This window comes from Falco punctatus (assembly GCF_963210335.1).
Source record: "Falco punctatus genome assembly, chromosome: 18".
Classification (NCBI taxonomy): Eukaryota; Metazoa; Chordata; class Aves; order Falconiformes; family Falconidae; genus Falco; species Falco punctatus.
Genome location: NC_137598.1, coordinates 6,110,440 through 6,128,951, shown reverse-complemented (window position 1 = coordinate 6,128,951; position 18,512 = coordinate 6,110,440). Strand labels below are relative to the sequence as shown.

At 49.5% G+C, this 18,512-nt stretch overlaps 1 protein-coding gene across 2 annotated transcripts in view; it reads left to right on the top strand.

Annotated features, from left to right (window-relative positions):
* The first annotated feature begins 403 nt into the window (after positions 1-403).
* HDAC7 (histone deacetylase 7) overlaps positions 404-18,512 on the top strand; it is an 88,425-nt gene continuing 70,316 nt past the window's right edge. The window contains exon 1 of one of the 2 annotated variants that reach the window (XM_080368890.1): positions 404-550. In XM_080368890.1, coding sequence (XP_080225016.1) covers positions 532-550 — 19 coding nt within the window. In that variant the 5' untranslated portion in view covers positions 404-531. Of the gene's footprint in view, positions 551-17,466; positions 17,531-18,512 lie in introns of those variants that run through there. The other variant, XM_080368887.1, reaches the window with a different exon arrangement.

The window sequence follows — 18,512 nt, the reverse complement described above, 5'->3', positions numbered from 1 at the left end:
AAACGTTTGACTCATAGAAACTTGGAAGGCTGGAGCTGGGGGAGGGGGAAGAGCGTCACATTCCCATTCCCGGGCAGGGTTTGGTTGTTGGATTTTTTAAAAATATTTTTTCAAGAACTGAAACTTCTAGTTAATGAAAAAAAAAAAAAAGTGTTTGAGGCTGATGGCTTTCACCGGCTTGCATTGTGTTTGGGAGAGAGGGGCTGGGGGAGGAGGGCTTGCACTGCCAAGGGAGGAACCCAGGGCAGCTGAACTCGCTTTTCTTCTGTAAGTCTTTCCCCCCCACCCCCCTTCTCCCTCTGTGTTCCCAGGGCAGGGTTGGCTTTCTAGGTTTGATAAAGCATTTCCTTCCATTGTCATTCTATACGGCCTCTGGGCCCTTCTCTCAGTCCCTCCCCTTTCGCCGTCCCCCCTCTCTCTCTCTCTCTTCCTGAACTTTAGTGAATCTTGAGATATAAAGAAAGCAGCTGCCTCCCTTAAAGCACATCTTGAACAATGAGACCTCATCTCCCAGGGCTTTAATTCCTCTGGATGCAAGGACAAACCCAGGGTGAGTAGCTTGCTAGTGACTCTGCCGGTCACCGCATCTGCAAACGCGGCCGTGCGCGGTGGGTGCTCGCGTCTGTCACTGCAGCAGCCGGGGTCCTCCCGCAGCTCTCAGGCTGTGGAGATTGTGTGTAGCACAAGAGCAGATGCTGTAAACGTTAAAACTCTCAAAACCCAACGGCGCAACCTGAGAAAGCACTAATGCTGTCCCCATCGGGTGCAGTCCCCATCGGACACGCGCGTGCTGCAGAAGGCTTTGCCACCCAGCTGTGTGCCTGGGTTTGGGTGACCCGCTGGCTCCGCTCCTTGTGAGACTTGCCAAAACCTGGCACTCGGCAAGGTGGGAGGAATCCTGATCTCAAAGGCATAGAAAACCAAGTATGATTCGATCGGATGTGACTCTGCGCTGGGTTGTGGGAGGGAGGTCTTCCCCCGCAGCTTTGGGGCTGTGTAATCCAGGGGCGAAGCTGAAAGAGGAGCTTGGAAAGGCGCCAGGTGGGAGACACCTCCACAGTCCGGGGTGCTTGGGTTCGGAGGCGAGCGCTGCCTTGCGTGGATGCTGCAGATTTTCCTGCTGGTGTCTGGCATTTCTGCTCTCTTGCCTACGATATCCTCGTAGGAATTTTCCAGTCCGTTTTTAACATGGAGAAGAGAGGTGGGCTGGAACACAGGGGACTTTCTGCACAGGGGGTCGCCGAGTTGTAGCCGCCACGTCCGAAGCAGAGATCGGCTGTCAGGGCTTGCTGTGGTCCATGCTTGGGAGCACGGAAAGCAGGCAGAGGTGCAGTGCCTGTTGTCATTGTAAAGACCGCTATTTGGAATCTACTTTCACCTGAGTCACCATGCACAAAAAGCAGGAGGCAAAATGCAGGATGTCTCAGCAGCAGTGTGATGTATATTAATTAAGGGAAGTCAGGACAAGTGGCGGAGCTGCTGCCTAATGTGCAACTTCTAATATGGGGCCCCAGTCTTACCGTCCCCAGAAAATAAGCGATTCACACAGGAGACTGTGAGAGACAAGGCCCATCCCAGATGAATCCCTAAGATCTTCCCAAGGGGTTGCATGCTGCAAAAAAGCACGTTATGAACCTGCCACTCCTCCTCCAGAGCAGCTTCCCAGGACGCTTGCTCTGTTCTGTGCACCAGAACAGCTCTGTGTTCCTGCTCTCTCTGGCAGGCCTTTGCAAACAGCTAAAATACACTCATCTCATGAAACCTTCCTTTCACGGTGTTTGCACTCCCTGAGCTCTCACATGCTCTCATGTACTCGCTGGTGTCCTGTCACTCCACCATTAATGCAACCTTATTTTGCTTGCAGTGCCTAGGTGACAGTGGGAACAAAGGAGCAGGGATTGTGGCTCTGAAGGATGTCTGAGGTCAAAAAAAATCCCTTCTCTCATTTGTATTGGCTCCTCTATTTACTGAATAACTTGCAGTGTGTTTCCTACCTTTATGTTATTTAGGGGAACTGGGGGAAAACTGATGGTGATGCATGTGGGCTGCATGGTGATACAGGAACCTGCAGCAAAATACGACCTGAGGACTGTGGTACTAGGTGTTCTTTGGCAAATGGGAAACACTGCATGCTTAAGAGAGATGTTGCTGTGTTGTGGCATGTTCCTTAGACTGGTAACCACTAAAGCCTGAAAAAGCAAAGGAGGGAAAAGTAGTGAGATGCAGCAGAAGCTGCTTTTTGGAGGGAAGGTACTCCACCAGTTCTGCCACTTTTCCCATCTCTCAGCTGCCCCTTCACTTCTGCCATTGAACTTGTGTGATTGCAGTGTGGTTAAACTAGGCCATATGGGTTTATTTTTAACCTCAGCTGCTCAAGGTTAGTTCAGTGATCTGGTTAAGAATACAACACCACGAGAGATAGTAGTGCTGCTGCTGAGAGGGGCCATGAACTGTGACATGCTGGTGGGATCAAATGGCCTTGGTGGGAAGTCCTTACGGCTTCACTGCCAAAGATGACATGAAATGGAATGACTCCCAGGTTGGGGAGACGATTGCATGCAACTAAATACAGCCCATATGCTGTTGTCTAATGGCCCCCATGTCTCAGTAAACCCCCCTTTGAGTTTCTCTTCCTCATCTCCATCTGTCTCCAGTGTCCACTGTCTGCACTGAAATAACATTCATAGGAAACAGCACGTAAGCCTAGGAAACACCACAGGGTATCTGAGCCCCTTGGGATAGGGCATGGAAAAGATTGGTCCCTGAAAGTCCATAGCAAGCCTCTGTGCCATAGTGACTGATCCTCAGGTAAGAAATTCTCCTAAAAGCTTTGTTACAGGTGAGTTTCCCAAATTTCTCTCTTCTGCCCTGGAAAAGGAAAAAGTCTGGGATAACTCCAATTAGGAAGGTTTCCAATGGCTTTATTGATGCCCTCCATCCCATGTACAAGCTAGTCAGGTGGAATTGATGCAAGTTAAGGTGAACAAGCACAGGTGAGTTGATCAGCCTTGGCTCCCTTTGCAGGCAGAGGAGAAGAGGTGGCTCTTCTGAGGGCTGTCCATCTTGGCTAAAAGTATATATTTGATGTGAACTTGTAATCTGGATAAGTTGGATCCTCCTGGTAGGGGTTTTAGAAGCAGCCAATGGCTTATACATGGAAAAGACAGGAAAAACAGAGGAAAGACCGTTGATTGGAGAGAAATCTTGATAAACAAAGTAAACCTGGGCAAGTGCAAACAATGTGGTTTTGTGTTAGAAAACACTGGAAGACTACAGCTGAGAGCAGAGAAAGTAGGTCAGATGGTGACTGCTGGATCTATTCTAGGAAACCAACCCTGGATAGGATTTGGCCACCACTCTGGGTAATCAGGACATGTCTCATTCCTCCCATAAGGCCCAGTGTGATACCTAGGTAACTCTGTCCTTAGTATGTTTTAATCTCGCCGGAGTTAATTTTTTGGAAAATAGGAATGTTGATGCTGCTTAGTGTAGATGTAGGGCATGTTCGCAATGGGGAGCTCTATTTTAGGAAGCAATGCCTTGAAGATGGTATCGGAGGATTTGAAAGAAGAAACCTACTGGTGCTATTTCTGGTGTAATATGGCAGTTGATAAAACAAAACCCCAAACATGAGCTTGGCCTTATAAACAGGGAATGATCAAAAAAGGTATAAAGCCAATTTTATTACTCATCAAAGCATTACTAAGACCGTCTTAGTCCTGCATCGGTTCAGGTAGCCATTGGAGCATGGTATTTTCTTATGCTATAAACAACCTAAAAGTCATCCTGTGTTCTGCAACACATAAGCTGTTCAAAACGTGACTGGAAGTTTTCTAGGAGACCTGCAGAACTTGTGGCTTGTGCAGAAGTCATCTAGAGAGCCAGTGTAGTCTGTTACGTGGAAAGTCAGAGTAGGCTAGATACACTTGAGTTCTTCTCTCCATAAAATCACATTTCTAGTCTAGACAGACCTCCACTAAATCCTGCAACTTTGGGCAGCACTCCGATGTCTCTGAAAATGGACTAGGCATTGTGGGTAGAGATGGCTTAGGAGCGTACACTGGGCTATGTGAACGTGAGTAGGATTACTCTGCTCCAGGGGGGATCGGAGCCTATCAACACAAGGGAAGCAGTCACGTTCACCTTAAATCCTATTAAGCTGAAGGAGTTGGATAAAACTGGGCTTTAAAGTAGCAGAATAAGGGAGGCAAAATGAGCATGTTCAGACTTGATATTGAACAGATCTCATGTCTGCGGCAGGAGGGAACCTCCAAAGTTGTTGCGCTACTGTCTGGGACTGGCATTTTTCGAGCAGGAACTGATGTGTTAATGTTGATGAAACTTCCAGATTTAATTGAGCTTTCAGAGGCATAATTGTGTTCTCTTGGTTTTCAGGAGGAGATGAGAACTTTACTGCCACTTCTGCCACTGACAGTCTTACCCACCTCTGTGCCCATAGTCCCCTCCATAGCAGCCTCCAGGAGCTCATCTGTGTTCTTGGCATTTACACAATGAGGAAATTGACCAGCAGTTCCATATTAGCAATCAGCTTTCCAGGGATGTTGCGTGTATTTTCCAGCAAGGGATGGAACAACATCAGCAACCCTTTTATCTGCTAGGCCAGGGCTGCAATTTCGCAGTACGAAGGACCAGACATTGTTTAAAAGACTTGGATGAGAGCATTTGGAGTGCAAATGCCTGGAGAGGCCATGCCTTCAGCAAAGGAGCTCTGTGTTCAGACTGTGGCCTGGTGCTTGGCCCTCTTTGTATTGTCCCTGCTGGGATGTTCTGGCAAGGCATGGTGATGACTGCCCTCACCAGTGCTGCACCCTGCCCCAGCCATTCCCTCTTACAGCTCGTGTCACACCAGCAGGCAAGTGAGCAGACTGGGCATAGGTGGGAGGGACCAGTGGGATGGCAGTGCTGCTCTGTAGACACTTGTTCCACTTGATGTAGATTCTTGGTATCTTGTTGGGCTACAAGAGATTTTGGCATTCATTGTCCTGGCGTTATGGCCCTGTTTCCTTGGTGAAGCTGAGCTTGGGGTTGCTCAGTGGGGGGCTGTCACACATGGAAGGGAAATTGGGACAAAGCCCTTAGAAATGGCCACCTGGAACAGTTAGTAAATTGGAACTGAGGTGATACAACATGTTTGTCCACCCTCATGGTGCACAGGGATCGGAAGTGACAAGTACCCTGCTTTGACCTTATTTCCAGTGTCCCTTGCCCCTTGGTATCTCTCCTGGACAGACACAGCCATGCATTGTGTTTGCATTGTCAGGAAGATGCACTTTAAGAATGTATTAATTGGGCTTGGTTAATTCATCAGGAAGTTTACTTTAAAAGCAAATAAAACCAGTGAGCAGCTATAATGCCAGGAAACAGGTAAATTTTTTTTTTCCCCCAAACAAACCAGACGGATGAGGCAGAAAAATTCCTGCTGGAGCTGCAAGCATTTAGCATTTTGTGATGGCTGCACGTGATGGCTATAATATCACCAGACAAACTGCTAAATAATGGGGATTTGTGTGGTGGCCACACACATTCCCTCATACTGGAAATTTGTTGTCAAAGGCCATTGAAGGGCTATTGGTGAGTCTGGAATAGTTACTATTCAGCCTGTAGTTAGACCTACTTTGCTGTTGTTTTGGCATCTTTTAACTGCAAAATGTACCACAGGGAAAATATCATTGTGCTTTGCTTTGTGCCCTGCCTGGTGGATGCGTGCAGGTCTGTAAAACCCATCCTGAGCTTTGGTGCATACCTACAAAAAAAACTGCAGCAGAGCAGGTATGTCGGGACTCAAGGTGCTGCAGCTTGCACCCCTGAAAAGGAGGGTGGAATAGGAGATGGAGCCTCTCTCTAAGATCAGCAGGTCCCTCCAGTGCTGCTGCAACCCTAGTTTGTTAGTCTGTGGCTTCTGCTGGTCCTCAGCAAGCTAGGAGACAGGTAACACTGCCGTTCAGCCTGCTTTAGCCTTCCTTTTTCACACTAGCCTGCTCCTCCCTGGTAACTGCTCGCCATCTTTTGTTCTTGAACCGTATTTCTCACCACGTTTTCAAGCATGCTCAGCAAGACAGAGAAAAGTGCTCCCTTTCAAACACAAAGTCCTGGGACAACCCCAGCCTTTTTGTTTCTTTTTTTCTGTGCTTGCTTTCATGCTGGGCAAGCAGTTTTTCCAGCCAGCCTGGCTTTGGAAAAGCCCAGAGCGTAGGGCATGTGCAGAATGAGCAAAGCTGGAGCTTCAGGGCTCAGCCTGAAGGACCCTGGGCTGGCTGGACAGACAGCAGACTGGATGGACGGACACAAGGCTGGATGACCTGTAAGCAGGCAGGCAGTGTCACGGGGGAGGAAGGGGTGTGTTCTGGGTTTTGGGGACAGCATAACTTTGAAGGGAATATAGGCTTTCCAGAGATGGATTTTGAGTTGGAGACGTCCTGAGGCTTTGGGTTAGGAGCAAAACTATTTCTGCCATCCCTTTGTGCCTGTACCTCAAATCTGGCAAACAGCTCATGTTCAGTTTGGATCTCACCAAATGAATGACCAAGACTCTGTAACTCACTTGATAAATACTGCAGCAGTCTGCTGCCCCTGGCACAGAGGCTTATCTGAGCACTGACAGCACACACCGGGATGGGGAGGACCTGGCTGTTGAATCCTGCTGATTTTTCGGATCAAACTCTTTGCTGTGATTTGTCCAGAAAGTTTTCAGCAAGCTGGAATAACACTGTGAGATTCCTAGGTGTTTTGCAGCTCTCGGCATCCTCTTGGCGGCCCCTTTACTGGGGGTGAAAACCTGAAATTATGGGAGGCTCAAGATCATATTGCTCTGTGACTCCTAGGAATGATATATAGCCCAGGGACTATAAATCCTGCCTTGCCCAGATGTAATAGGAAAGGATCCCTCTTTCCATTTCCTGAATTCATTATATTTAAGACAAGTGAATTTGCATTAGGAAAAAAAAAATCCTCTGTAGCAGATTGGAAAGGAAACATTCCTATATGTGGAACTTAAACTGAGACAAGCAAAGTGGAGACTGGACTCAGGGACCTGGCTTAAGGCCACACAAAGTCACAGGCATCTGAGATGGGTCTTGGGCAGGAAGAAGGCGCTATCTGCCAGCTTAGCGATTTAAACAGCCCCTAAGGCTGCGGGAGAGGGGAGAGGTGAGGTCGGTTCCCATCTGCGGAGGGCTGTCCTTGTGCAAATGCTTCTCAAACTCTTCTTCAGAGCCATAAGGCTGGAGAGGTTGGGATTCCTGCCTTGCCTGCAGTATCAGGCACTGGGGATGTGTGGGGCTGAGGTCAGATGTAGCTCTGGCTGTCAGCAGTGGGCCTTCACCAAACCCAAGAGTCTGGGACATCGATTGCTGGAGGCCATCTCTTCTGCGTCCCTGGGGCAGCTGGTTCCTGGGATGGCAGCACCCACCCAGGGACGTGGCCAGGAGGTTGCCCAATCCCTTCTGCTTTCTGCACATGCAGTGTGAGCAGCGTCACTGCAAGGGGAAGAGGATGAGGGCCTTTTGCAAGGTTACAAGCCTTTTATTTTTGGACGCATTTCACTACCACTGGAGCTGACCCAGGCTGCGAGCTGTTGAAGTTTTAGGTCCTTTGTTTGTTTAATTGAAGTGCTGTTTGTTTTTGATCACAGGCATTAGATAGGCGCTTCCTCTGCAGGCAGGAAGCAGTGATTTCCTGTTTGTTCACTGGCCAACTCTCACTGTGCAGGAAACCTTGCTCTGCTGAGTGTTCACTTTTCGTGCAACATTTTTGGAAGGTCTTTCATGTTGTTGGGTTTTTCTTTTGTTTGTTCCCCCCGCCTTCCCCCCTGCAAGTGGCGCTGATGGCATTATGTATCTGTAGGAAGAATGTATAGAGACAGCCCTGAGTCAACATGCAGCAGGCTGAGTGTGCTGGATGATGCTATTTGCTGAAAATGGTTCTATTTAGGATGAAATCTTTTAGTGAGGTCCAAAATGTAGGGAAGACAGTTGCTGTGCTGTCTTCACGCTGCTGCCAAGCCCTCCTGCTACTGAACACCTTCGGTTTTGACAGTTATTTGACAATAGCTATGCGTTACCACAGGCAGTGGAAACGTATCTGCCTTGTGCTTTTGGGGACCTGCCTCAGTGTGGGTCTACATCTACAAGCACCCGACTTCTTCGTGAGGCTCACCAGTCACTGACTGGTGTTTTGTTGATGTGTGCCTTGTAAAGAATTTTTTGGGGTTGTTTGTTGCTGTTTTTTTTTACGGGACACTATTTCATTTACTGCCAAGGAAGGTGTATGTGTAGCAGGTCATTTAAACCACATGCCCAGTCTCACATAAAGACTCAGCACATGAGCAAGGAGTTAGAGGCCTGAGTCAAAGCTGCCAGGTTTGAATGCTTGTTTGCTTGCTGCGCTAGAAGGACCTCTAGGCAGATGAATGCTCTGAGGACACAGCAGGTGAAAGTTTTATTGTCAATTGCCAATTAAATCTGTGATAGATTACTGTACTCTGTCTCTGCTCACTGTGGCTGAAATGGATGGTGTTTCCCAGCTCCTTTGTAAGTGCAGGCTGCTCATGTTTCATCCGCCATACTCTGCCAGCCTTGCTCCCTCCTGGGTTACAACTGCACGTACAGGTCAGCCCCATCAGAGATGAGTGAAGGACAGGGTTTGAGCTGATGCTTCACACCTGCATAGGTGTTTCTGGGGTGGAAAAGAGATGCTTAGGCCTTTCTGTCATATCACAAACAGGCAGAACAGCGGTTCCTCGGCAGCTTTGCACACACAGGGATGTTTCTGCTCAGTGTGTTTATCCTGGTAGTATCTATGAGCTAACCCAGACAGGGCCTCGCTGCAGCACAATAACCAGAGGTGAGGCACTGCAGTATCAGATGGCTGCAATCACAGGAAGCCTGGACAGACAGACGGACACTGCTGCATGAGAGCTTTCAAACCGCCCCATGGCAACAGATGCTGACCGTCGGTGCCGCATGTACTTGTCTGTCCGAGTTTTTAATTATCTTGATGTTGTAAAGGGGCTCCCCTGCAGGGAGGGAATTTGTGATGGGAAGAAGAGCAGCTGTAGGAACAAAGCAGGGAGAGAAATGGCAGGAGAAGGGGGAACAGAGCATCTCACAGGCCCCAAGGCAAAGGGTGGGAGGGATTAATCCTGCAAATGCCCATGCACAGAGAGAGAAGATGGTTGGAGGTTTTAGCCAGTGTTGTGCAAGAGCAGCTGGCTGGGCCCCTTTGGCTGCAGGGGGATGAAATGCTGAGAAGACGCACAGAGGGATTGGAGCTGGAGGAGGAGGAGAGGGCAGGATGGTCTCTGCTACAGCCACTGTACCAGGCTCCAGTCCCCAAGCAGCTTGGCCACAGTTTGTGCTCAGGGCCATCCAAGGAAAACATTGCCCTGGCTGCTCTCATGTGGCCCCCGCCCGCTGTGAGTATGCCCCCCACTGTCTCAGCCTCCTCTCCGACCTCGTTCCTTGAGAGCTCTTCATTCCCCAGGCCCCTTCCGATCATTGCACATCAGTGACATCATTGCTGGTTACCATGGAAAAGCCAGGTTGTCCAAAACATGACCCCTTGGCCTCATCCCATGTGTGTCAGGAAATGAAGGTTTTATAGTACATCTCTGCAATGGAGCAGGAACTGCAGCCCAGGGACAGGCGCGCAGCCCACCCTTGTCATGGGCTGCCTGGCGTGTGACTCCCCAGTAGTGTCTCCAATGGGGAAATGGGGACCTCTTTCTTGGGGTTGCAAGGCTGATTTATGCCTCCTAAGTTATTTCTGGGCTGCTGAGCTTTATGCTTTGGTCTGAAATGCCCTGGAGGAGAGAGAACCTGAAGCATTTAAGCTGAGGCCCCGAGGAGAAGGCCGAGCATCTGCACGAGGATCTGGGCAGAGGCAGAAAATAGGAGAAAACGGTCCATAGGGGCTCCTGGCCATGTGGAGCAGTCGGAGGTGACCAAACGTGAGCTGCAGGCTCGCACTGCCTTTGGGGCAGCTGTGATGTACAGGGAGAAGAGCAAAGGTGTTTGGGCATGTTGGCCACAGAAGTTTTCCTAAAGCCAGAAAAAGCTAATCCAGAATCAATGATTACCAAAGACCTTGCAGACAGTGTGAGGCCTTCAGAAAGGAAACATCAGGTGTCATCCCATGGAAAGGATGGGACGCAGCTGTAAAAGGCAGCCTTTGTTTAGGCAGGAATTGCAACCAGACTCTCTCCTCCCTCCTGCAATGTTTGGGAGTAGAGGTGTTTCCCTGAGAGAGGGCTGGAAACCTTATTCCTGACTTCTCCAAAACCAAGCAAGGGAAAGCATGAGGTGTCCTGCCCTGACCACAAAGCCAGGGTGGTTCCTCTCCCTCCATGCAGAAGGAGCATAAAAAGCTCCTGTGAACACCTGAAGCAGCTGATGGCTTTGCCAACCAGCCCTGGCTTCAACTTCCCTTCCAAATTAACAGCAGGGCCAGCCTTCACATCATCACCCAGGCTCGGGTGTGCGTCACCTTGTGTGTAACGGCTCTGCAGCAGCTTGGGCTTTGACACAGTTTGTCTTGCCCCTGCCCTTCCTGCTTTGGCTGGGAAATGAAAATGCTGCTTCTCTTGCTGTTTCCAGACAGAGGGGCTGAGCATCTCTGGGTGGACAAGCTGTAATATCAGGGTCTGAGACCCGAAGAGCGTTGAGGTCTTGTCATTTCACCTTGCTGCATCCTACAGCCACCGTGCGTGCTTGCGTTAGTCCTGGTTGTTGTGTTTGATGTGTGCCCCTGTACACTGCAGCACTGAGCGTGAGGGAAGTAAATAAGAAGAAAGTGACTCTCAAAGAGCAGCATGGCCTGAATCTGGTTTCCACCTTGTAGTGCAACCTCATCTCAAACCTGGAGGTTTTTTTCCATCTCTCTTGCCCCTCTGCTATGTTGCCGTCTCGAACCAGCCCCTCAGAAAACAACACTGCTGAGCAGGTTATACTGTACCCTTGTTTGAGGGAGGTGCTGGAAAATAAAAAGTTGGAGCCTTTCAGTTTTGCATACCCCATCTGGGGGCACGGTACCGCCACTGAGCATGGAAAGTGCCTGTGTGACTTGTTTTAGTCTCACTTTGCCTGTTAACTTGCCAATGCCACAGTCAAATTACCCCAGTAAACAACAGCACGAGCCAGCTCAGACTCAGAAGTGGGGCTGGCAGTGACGCAGTCCCAAACCAATGGTGCCGGCTGACCTGCCGTGCCGTGCTGCTGGCTACCCCCACTTGCAGTGGGTGTTTTGGGGTTAAAAATAGACTCCAGATTTCAGTTAGTAAATTCGGAGGCAGGGAGTGGAGAGCTGTTTATCAGTGCCAGGGTTTCCCCTCAGACACTGAAATGAGTCAGATAAGAGATGGGCACAACTGTGCACATGGCCGTGCATGGGCCATTCTGGGGAACTTTTTCTATTTGCTGAGGTGCCTTAGAAGCTGCATCCCTGTGGATGCTCGGTATGACTCATGTTCCTACCAGATTTAGATACTTTACAGTATCCTGCCCTCAGCCCCTTTTGAAAACATTGCTCTCTGCCATTAACCATCATGCCTCAGCCGTGAAAGAGTTCTTTTCTAAGCTGCCTCAGTTCCGGCTCATATTCTTAGCTCACAAAGAGGGGGAGCACGGGAGGAGTGAGCAATAAGGATGGCAGTGGAGCATGGGTATCCTGAGCGGGATCCTCGTGGCTGCAAGTCTCCGGCTGCCACTGGCATCCCAGCCGCCTGGGATGCAACTGTGCCTCACAGGGCCGGCCAGGCATCTCCCCAGCTTTTCTACCATGTCCATACAATTTGCTTCTGATGTGCAGGTCACAAAACTTAAGCTCCGTAATCCCTAGATTTTAGAGAAGCGCAAGTATTTTGCTGTCCCTGAGGGTTTTGCTCCCCAGGCAATTGGGGTCCTGTGCGCAGGGGGGTTTGCAGGTAGCAAAGTTCATGGTCTGGAAATGCTGGAGGGGTCTCGGGTTCTTTCAGCTGAACAAGCACTGGTAAAATCTGGTTGTATGAACAAAACCGCTGTTGCAAGTTTTTCCTGGGCTCCCAAACATAAGGGGGTGGAAAATAGGGATAAACCGCTAATGGAATAAACAGAGCGCTTGCATCTGATCTTATATTGGTAACATTTGGGACCTTTGTAGCGGCTGTAAAGGGAGGATAGCTGCTTTGTCCCGGGGAGCTGCACAGTGTCACAGCTGTTTGCTGAAAGGGAAATCCAGTGAGACCCATGTTTCCAGCCCACGTGCTGGGGGCTTGCTAGTGGGGCGGGCTGACTGGTGCCACTGGGAATGAAGCACTTTTGGAACCTCTGTTGATGTGCACCATCCAGTGACGCTGTCTTTACATCCCTTGCCTTTCTGCCATCTCTTGACAGTCATCAAGGCACTGACCCGTGTTTTCACGGGGTTACAGGCTCATCTTGGTCACACTGACCCTGTGTTGCCCTCTGTCTGGTGCCAGCTTTCCTGAGGGTGATGGAGGCTTGCCTGCAGCCTCTGCCACGGTGCTGAGAAGCATGGGCCATGCATTTGAGTCACCCCAGGCTGGTTATTGTGTCCACAGGCCAGCAGAGTGCTGCTGCTTTTAGCAAAAGACCAGATCACCTGGTTGCAGGGTTTCTGAGGTTGGTGTGATGTAGTGTCTCATGGGGAGAGAGAGAGGACTGAAACCACCACCCCCTCCAGCTGCAGCTTTCCTCTCGTGTGTCCCCACATCTCCCAAGTACCATCCCAGACACCCAGAGCCTCCCAGCACCTTCCAGACCCTGATGCCTTGGTGTCCCTGAAGCGATGCATTCACACGCAAAGAGGTTTCCAATGCTCCAGAGCCCTTTTCCCACGGTGACGATATTTTCAAAACCAGCAGCTGGGGCCTCAAAATTACCAAAACCCTCATTTTCACACGGGGTGGCACAGGCAATACACAGCCTCCAAATAAACCTTGATGTGAGGGAGGTGCAGAGCCAAACCCCAGCGCAGGCAGCATCCCAAACCCCCAAGCCTCACAGCAGCCAGGTGAATCAGCTTGGCCAGCGGTAGGCTGCAAGGCCAGGTCCTGTGAGATAATCAGGGGCACTTTTTCATGGCTAATACCTCGCCTGTGCAGCAGTGGCTTCCTGTTTGACTCACACCTGACAGCCCCGCTGCATAAGCCAGGGCCTCTTGCGATTGCAAGCAATTGAATGGGGCTGTTTACAATTAGAGAACATGGGATTCCCAGAAAGAGGCTCAGACCGGACATCCTGAAGCGAAATACCCAAGGCGTCACTGGCTAAAAATAACTGTAGCAGAACAGTCACCAAACAAACAGCACGTTAATACTAGCCCTGGAGCCAAGCTCTCATGTATCTCATGGCATGGGGGGAGCAGCGGGTAGAAGGGCACTGTAATCACCACTTTCCCTGCCCCCATGGGGGTTTTCTGGCATAACGTGGTGCTACAAAGGCTGGTGGCTGTCACTTGCAGTGATTTCTCTTTGTTTCTGTTTTTTTTTTAGTGCAAGGGGAAAGTAAAGCAAGGGTTAAAATATAAATAAAACAAGTCTCAGCCAGAAATGGCTGGTGGAAATCGACTTAGTCTACTGATGGGCTTGGGGAAAGCTATGGATGATGGGAACTGAAGCAGGAACATCCTCTGCAAGGATGGAGACTTTGCTGGCCAGCTCTGGACCTGGAGCTGGTGTCCAGCAGCTGGGTGGGTATGTGTCATCACAGCCAGCTCTGGGGGATGCTGAACAGCCTCGAGGAGCGGCATGGGCTGCTGCTTCTCATGCAATTCTGTACTGGGAACATGTGTCTCACTGGGACCCCCTGCTCAGACTCACAGGGGTTTTTACAGCAAACGCTCACAACAGCTGGGGGGGACCAGCCCTGTGGCACCACTCAGCTCTCCGTGAATGGTGGAGCGGTAGCAGCTGCAGGGTGCTCTCAGTAATGCTGCTGTGTGTATCTGAGCAGGGTCCTGCTGTGGTTTCCAACTTGCATCCCCAGGGTAAGCAAGTGCCCAGCCTGAGAGCCTTTTGCAGACAACCTTCAGAACAGCACCAACAAAGTCGTTGGCAGGAACAGATTTCATGTGAAAAAGAGTCTACAGTACTCGTTAATCACTTACAAAATTTTCCAGGACCTGAGTCAGAGCTAGGGAAGGGGAAGGTGCTAAAATCCCTGGTCCTTAGGGCTGAGAAAATGGGGACGCCATCCATGGTGGTGGGATTAACCTCACCTTGAGCTGAGCCGTGCGTTGCAATAGCCCTAGCATGAAGCAGGGAGCTGCTGGCTTTGCGCCTCCTCCCTGATGCTCACTGGAAGGGACAGTAAGATGGACCAGAGCAAAAGGGCACAGAAAGGATCATAAAGACTAACCCAACAACCCTGTAGTCCAACAAACCTCTTACAGAGATTTCAGAAGATAGGAGCTCCTGCTAAAAGGCGCTTACGCAATAAGTTGCTATGAGAGGAAGTTTCCCTTTAACACCAGGCAGTTAGTGGTTGATTTATGTCTTGCAGCTTTAGATTTTATAAGTTGCAGGGGTATTGCATAACAAGATAATTTGACCCTATATTTCTTAAAAACTTTTTCTGTTGGGGAACGTACTCTTTTATCCACCTCTCGCATGCCTGATACCTTAATGATATAAAGGGAAAGAAAATTATATATCTTACTCATGAGAGTGTTGGATTTGGGTCTTTCTGAACTTTACCCAGGGGGCTGGCCACTTTTTGTTGCTAGTTGTACCCCTCCAAAAATAACAGAGGCTCATAGTCTCTTCATGTACCAAGGTATAGTTAGTTGATGACTTTTGCCCTGAAGTAATAAATACCACAGTGGGCAATACTTCAGAAGTGGGGATGTGGGGAGTGGACTGCTCTGGACAATTTTGCACCAGGTTACTTAGTTCACGTATATGCTGGCCCTGGAGTTAACGGCCCTGGGAACCATTTCCAGTCCCATGGTCCTTCCTAGGTAAGAGCTTATTGGAAGTCAATTCATTTCATGGCAGGGGAGAGAGACAAGTCTTCTGCCTCATGGAAACTTCGCTTGGGCTCTCTCCTAATTTTAACCCAAAATAAAAGTTATTTAGACTAAAAGTACACATTAGCGATTTGTGAACAGAAGGACAATTACAGGGAGAAAACTAATTTCCACCAGCGTGGTGGGGAAAAGGCACTGCTACATTGTCTGAGCTGTGGTGTCCTTCCCAGCAGAAGAACTGGTCCAGGTTCTCTGCCTCCAGTTATTTTAAATGATGATAGTTTGTGAACTCGCCTTCTTCTTCTTAGCCCCCTTCTTGGAGTCCTGCCGCGGGCTGTCTTGCTGCTACAGCAGCAGCAATACCTCCAGGCCTTCCCATCAACAGTCGCCCATGTGAAAAGCTTCATTTGCTCAGTGGAGGATCAGGCTGCTCCATCTGCTCTCGACCAGCACAAAAGCAGAGCCGTGGCCTGGCAGGGATGACTGCAGAAACAGCCAGCTTACAATAAATACTGCACTGGAGGGACAGGCTGCCACGCACAGGGAGGACGGTATTGGTGCTCTGAGATGCCAAACAGAGAGCTGGGGCAATTCCTGCTTTTGTTATAGACTCCCCCGGTGCCCTTGAGCAAGCCCCTTTTGCTTGACCATTGGCTTGCCCTACTTGCAGAATTGGGGGAACAGCATGTCCTTTCTCTTTTCATCTTCTTAACTGGGACCGGCCCTTCGTTTGTGTGGGCGTCTGCTGCCATTTGGAAATCTGAGCTTTCGGTTGTAAATTCTCTAAGGGAGGGATTTTTCCGTTTCTGGGTGAGTGTGGGTGGCTCCGAAGCTGCTCCAATTTTAGTCTCCCCACACCACCCAGATATGAAACTGGGCATCTTGCTGCATCTGCTCCAGGGATATTCATTGTCCGGGAATCCCCAGGTGACCCATTATGCCAGTGGGAGCATTCATGGAAACAGGCCATTTTCTGCGACGGCTCAAAATGTTTGCAAAAGGTTGGTAGAGTCCCAAGAGCTTCTGGCAGCTTCATTTTATTTTGAAACTGGTTGGCCCCCAGCTGGGTGTGAGAGTAAAATGAAAGGATGCAAGATAAACCCACTTGTGCGAGAGTCAGCCGCTGCCCGAGGCAGCACAGCATCAGAGGTTGTCATTCTGAAACCAAGCATAGAAACTGCATTGAGAAGAAAGCTGTAGAGCAGGGCTCAGGCTCCTCACCACATACAGTGCAGACCACACTAAAGAGCTGCTCTGCCTGGGGACTGTCACATGCAGTGGGGCAAAAAAGAGACGGAAACCTAAGGGGCAGCAGGCAGCTCTGACTGGGCAGATGAGCACTGACAGCAAAGGTACTCTCATAATCTCTGGGCTACTCTCGTCCAACCCATCTTTTGTGTTTAAATGTGTCTTTGGGCTTTCTTTATCCTCTGCGCTTTGCTAAACACCTGTCATGTTGCTGTGATTGCCAGCATTGCTGCATGGCTGGTTTTAGGCATCCCCTGGCCTGAGCTGCTCAGGAGGATGAGGAGATGCAGGGGTGGAGGGGACTGAATGGTGAGGTACAGAGAAGAAGAGGATCCCATCAGTTGTTAAAGCTTGCGTTTGTATCTTGTTTACTGCCAAGTGAGCTGCCAGCCTGCTCAAGAGCCTGGGTAGCATTTATCAGGAAACACAGTTGGTATGTGCTGTGTTCATAGCTCCAGCACGTTGTGACCCAGACCATACCCTGCCCAAGAGCACGCAGGGAGTCAGGGATTTTTAGTCCGGTAGACCCATTTTTGTTTGGTGCCTGCTGTGTTATTCCTGACTGCTCTTGCCTGGATAGCCCTAGCTCAGCATCTCCATCCCCTCACCTGGTACAGCTTCTTGTGTTTTAAGTAGCTGAGAGATGCTGTGATGCATGTGCCATAGTAAAGGGCTTAATACAGAAGATCTTTTGGTGGACATCAGCCAGGAAGGGAATGGCTGACAGGGTAGGTAGCTCTTGCTCATGTTCACCATCCGTTGCTCACCATATAGTACATGACAATTCTAGAATCATTTAAGTTGGGAAAGACCTTTGAGATCATCAAATCCAACTGTTTACCATCTCCTAGCAGGTGGGGATAGCGCCCGTTTTTCAGGTGAGAAACGCATTGCCTTAGGTGTAACGTGGTAGAAAGCAGCACTGGCTCTTGCAGTTGTCTTACACCAGAGTTGCTGTCCACTTCCAGGCTAGATGCTCAGTTAGTTACAGGTTTTCACCTTCAAAGCATGAAGTTCTCATTGCTGCTTCTCAAGACACTCCTGTGTGCGCTGCGTTGTGGACACTGTCTTGCCATATGACCCACAGCATGGATGGCTTTATTGGACATGGGCGACCCTGAGACTCTGGCTCTGTGGTGCTAAACAATGACCATACACAATTAGCTGCAGCATTTGCTTGCATTAAATTAACAACTGTTTCTCCATACACCAGTATTCTCCTTGCAGAGCCCTGGCCTGGACCAAGTGACTGGAGCCAGGACATGGGGAGCATCTCTCCACTTTCTTCATCCCAAGACAGGTATTACAGCTCTATTCTCTTGCCACCCCCTAGTATTTCCTTACTCTCCTTCTGTAAACAGTTTAAGAAATTGCATCAGGATAGAAACATGCAGGTCATGACACCACAGTTAGGAGGGAAGCTGAGATAGAAGAACTTGAGTTTTGTCCTACCTCAAAAGTGCTGGAACTGGTGTTATGCTCCCACACCCCAACCTGGGAATTTCCAACTAAAATCAACTGGCTTTGTTTCTGGGCTGTAGAGAAAGCTGAGCACATGTGCAGGGTGCCCTAGATGTTTCAGAAACAGGGACACAAACTGGAAGAGCTAGCACTTTTAAAGTATCAGGACCCTTAAAGCTAAATCTCATGATCTCTAGGCATCCAACATGACTTCTGGATGGTTGACCTTTGCAGTACAACAGCTCTGTTTCAAGCACCTTGTCTCCTGGCTTGGTGGGGTGGGGACACACAGCACTACAGAAAATTGACCCCTACACATGATGGGATGTGTTGAGAAGTGGAAAGAAACTGGAGGAACTTTGTAGACCTCATGCAGCAGGAAAGCTTTCGATCCCAGGGTTTCTACAATTACTTCCAGGCCAAGCAAGAAGCTTCAGGGCTGTTCTTTCCAGCCGGAGACACCACCTGATCATGGTCAACCATTGGTGCAAATCAGAGTCAGTTACAGTTGCTTAGCAAGGAGCAGGAGAAAGTTTCAGCAGACCCTCTCTTTCATCCACTCTTTCCCCTGTTGCTTTCCTCTTGTATTGAAGCTTCATCAGTTATGAGCTCTGGTTTGGGATTGCCTTTGTTCCCTATCTGCAACACTGAGGCCAAATGATTCTTTGCAGGAGAGAGGGAAGGAACTCAGTGAGGAAAGCAGCTAGAGATGTTTGCAAGGCAAGTGCCAAAGTTCTGCAAGCTGCTGAGGATGCTCCAGGGTAATTGAAGACTTCAAGGAGCGCTGCAGGGGACAAAATAAGCAAAAGACAGCTGCTTAA